Source organism: Microtus ochrogaster, chromosome 21 (assembly GCF_000317375.1).
Source record: "Microtus ochrogaster isolate Prairie Vole_2 chromosome 21, MicOch1.0, whole genome shotgun sequence".
NCBI classification, from domain to species: domain Eukaryota; kingdom Metazoa; phylum Chordata; class Mammalia; order Rodentia; family Cricetidae; genus Microtus; species Microtus ochrogaster.
Window position 1 is genome coordinate 7,015,440 of NC_022022.1, and position 1,472 is coordinate 7,016,911.

Sequence of the window (1,472 nt, forward strand, 5' to 3'; positions counted from 1 at the left end):
ATATACTGTTTTTTGTTATTACTATTTTTTCCCTTAGGTGCCTGAACACACTCAGTTAAGCTGGATCCTCACCTGCATGGTCAGACTGCCCCGGCTGCAGCATTTACACCAGTGGAAGGTAAATGCCAGGACAGGATTGTTAATGGAAAGGAAGGCGTCTGTTTGTTGCTGTGCCAGGTTCTTGGAGTCCTGAGTTGACTCACCACCCTGGTCCGCCACTCACTGTAGGCTGGAGCAGCATCACCCACCTCTCCATGTCACAATGTGGAGCAGAAAACAGAAGGGTTCTCCAGGACTCCAGCTTCAGACCTATTTGTTATATCTGTATTTGGATAGATTTGGGGATGGCTTTGAACCTACTACGTTATAGTTAATGAACAATCAGAATCTCTAGAGTACTGGTCCCTGATTTTGCCTCCAATACCCCCTGGAACCACCAAGCATCCTGGAAAGAATGTTTTCTCTATGGGGAGAAGAAACAGTATTTTTAACATTTAAACAAGTTGAGCCTAGACAATGGTGCAAGTCCACAGAAGTTCCACTAAGAAGATAAATTAGGTAATCCATAGTGCTTCACTGCCATTTACTTTTGCAATTGGCTAGCTTGAATTGGGTAGCCCCAATTATATCAGCACTCACTGTAGTTTCAGCTTCTTTTGAGCATATTTTCAGGGCCGTTCATTGCCTCAGAAGTTGCTTTTCAGAAGGCATTCCCTAAACTGCAGAGAGAAGCCCTTCCCCACCCCCACCCCCCCACGAAGTGCCTGTGCCTGTGCCTGGTCTGGGTACCGGGGTGCCTTTTTCCCAGATCCTTACCTTGAAACCCAACCCCTAGCAGCCAGGACTTTGAGAGGTGGTCAGATGGAAAGGGTTGGTTCCTCATGAGTGGGATTGATGTTCTAAAATAAGTTCCTTTACCTCTCTCACAAAGGAAATAAGGACACACACATAAAAAAGCACCACTGGCCAGTCTTGGAGGTGGGGTGTGGGCTGTGGCAGGGGCTCTCTTTTCTGGCTCTAGTCATTGTCTTAATCCTTTACTTCCTGGCATCCAGAACTAGGAAAAATGAATGTCTATTCTATTGCTTACAACAAAAATTGGTATCTTGTGAATGTCCAAAGAGCTGGTAAATAAGACATTAATGGGGAGGCTGCAGATTGACCACATGCCAGGAACTGGAAACAAAGGTTTTATAAGACTCTCTAACATATTTTAATTTAGGCAAGACTTTGATATTTTAGTACAACATTATACTACTAATTTCTGATTGAATCTAATAATTAATTGTAAAAAGTTCTCTGAGTACCCTGGGAAGATATGCAAAGGCACAGAAGTGGTGTGAAGGGCTGCAACAGTGAGCACAAAAGGAGTGGTGTGAAGGGTGAGAACAGTGACACAAGGGGAAGTGGTGTGAAGGGTGGGGACAGTGAGCACAGGGGGAAGTGGTGTGAAGGGTGGGGACAGTGAGCAC

The 1,472-nt window shown here is 45.0% G+C and overlaps 1 protein-coding gene across 1 annotated transcript in view; it reads left to right on the forward strand.

Moving 5' to 3' along the window:
* Wars2 (tryptophanyl tRNA synthetase 2, mitochondrial) overlaps nucleotides 1-1,472 on the forward strand; it is a 77,255-nt gene that overhangs the window by 62,328 nt on the left and 13,455 nt on the right. Inside the window, exon 3 of the mRNA XM_005357090.3 lies at nucleotides 38-118. Coding sequence (XP_005357147.1) covers nucleotides 38-118 — 81 coding nt within the window. The remainder of the gene's footprint in view (nucleotides 1-37; nucleotides 119-1,472) is intronic.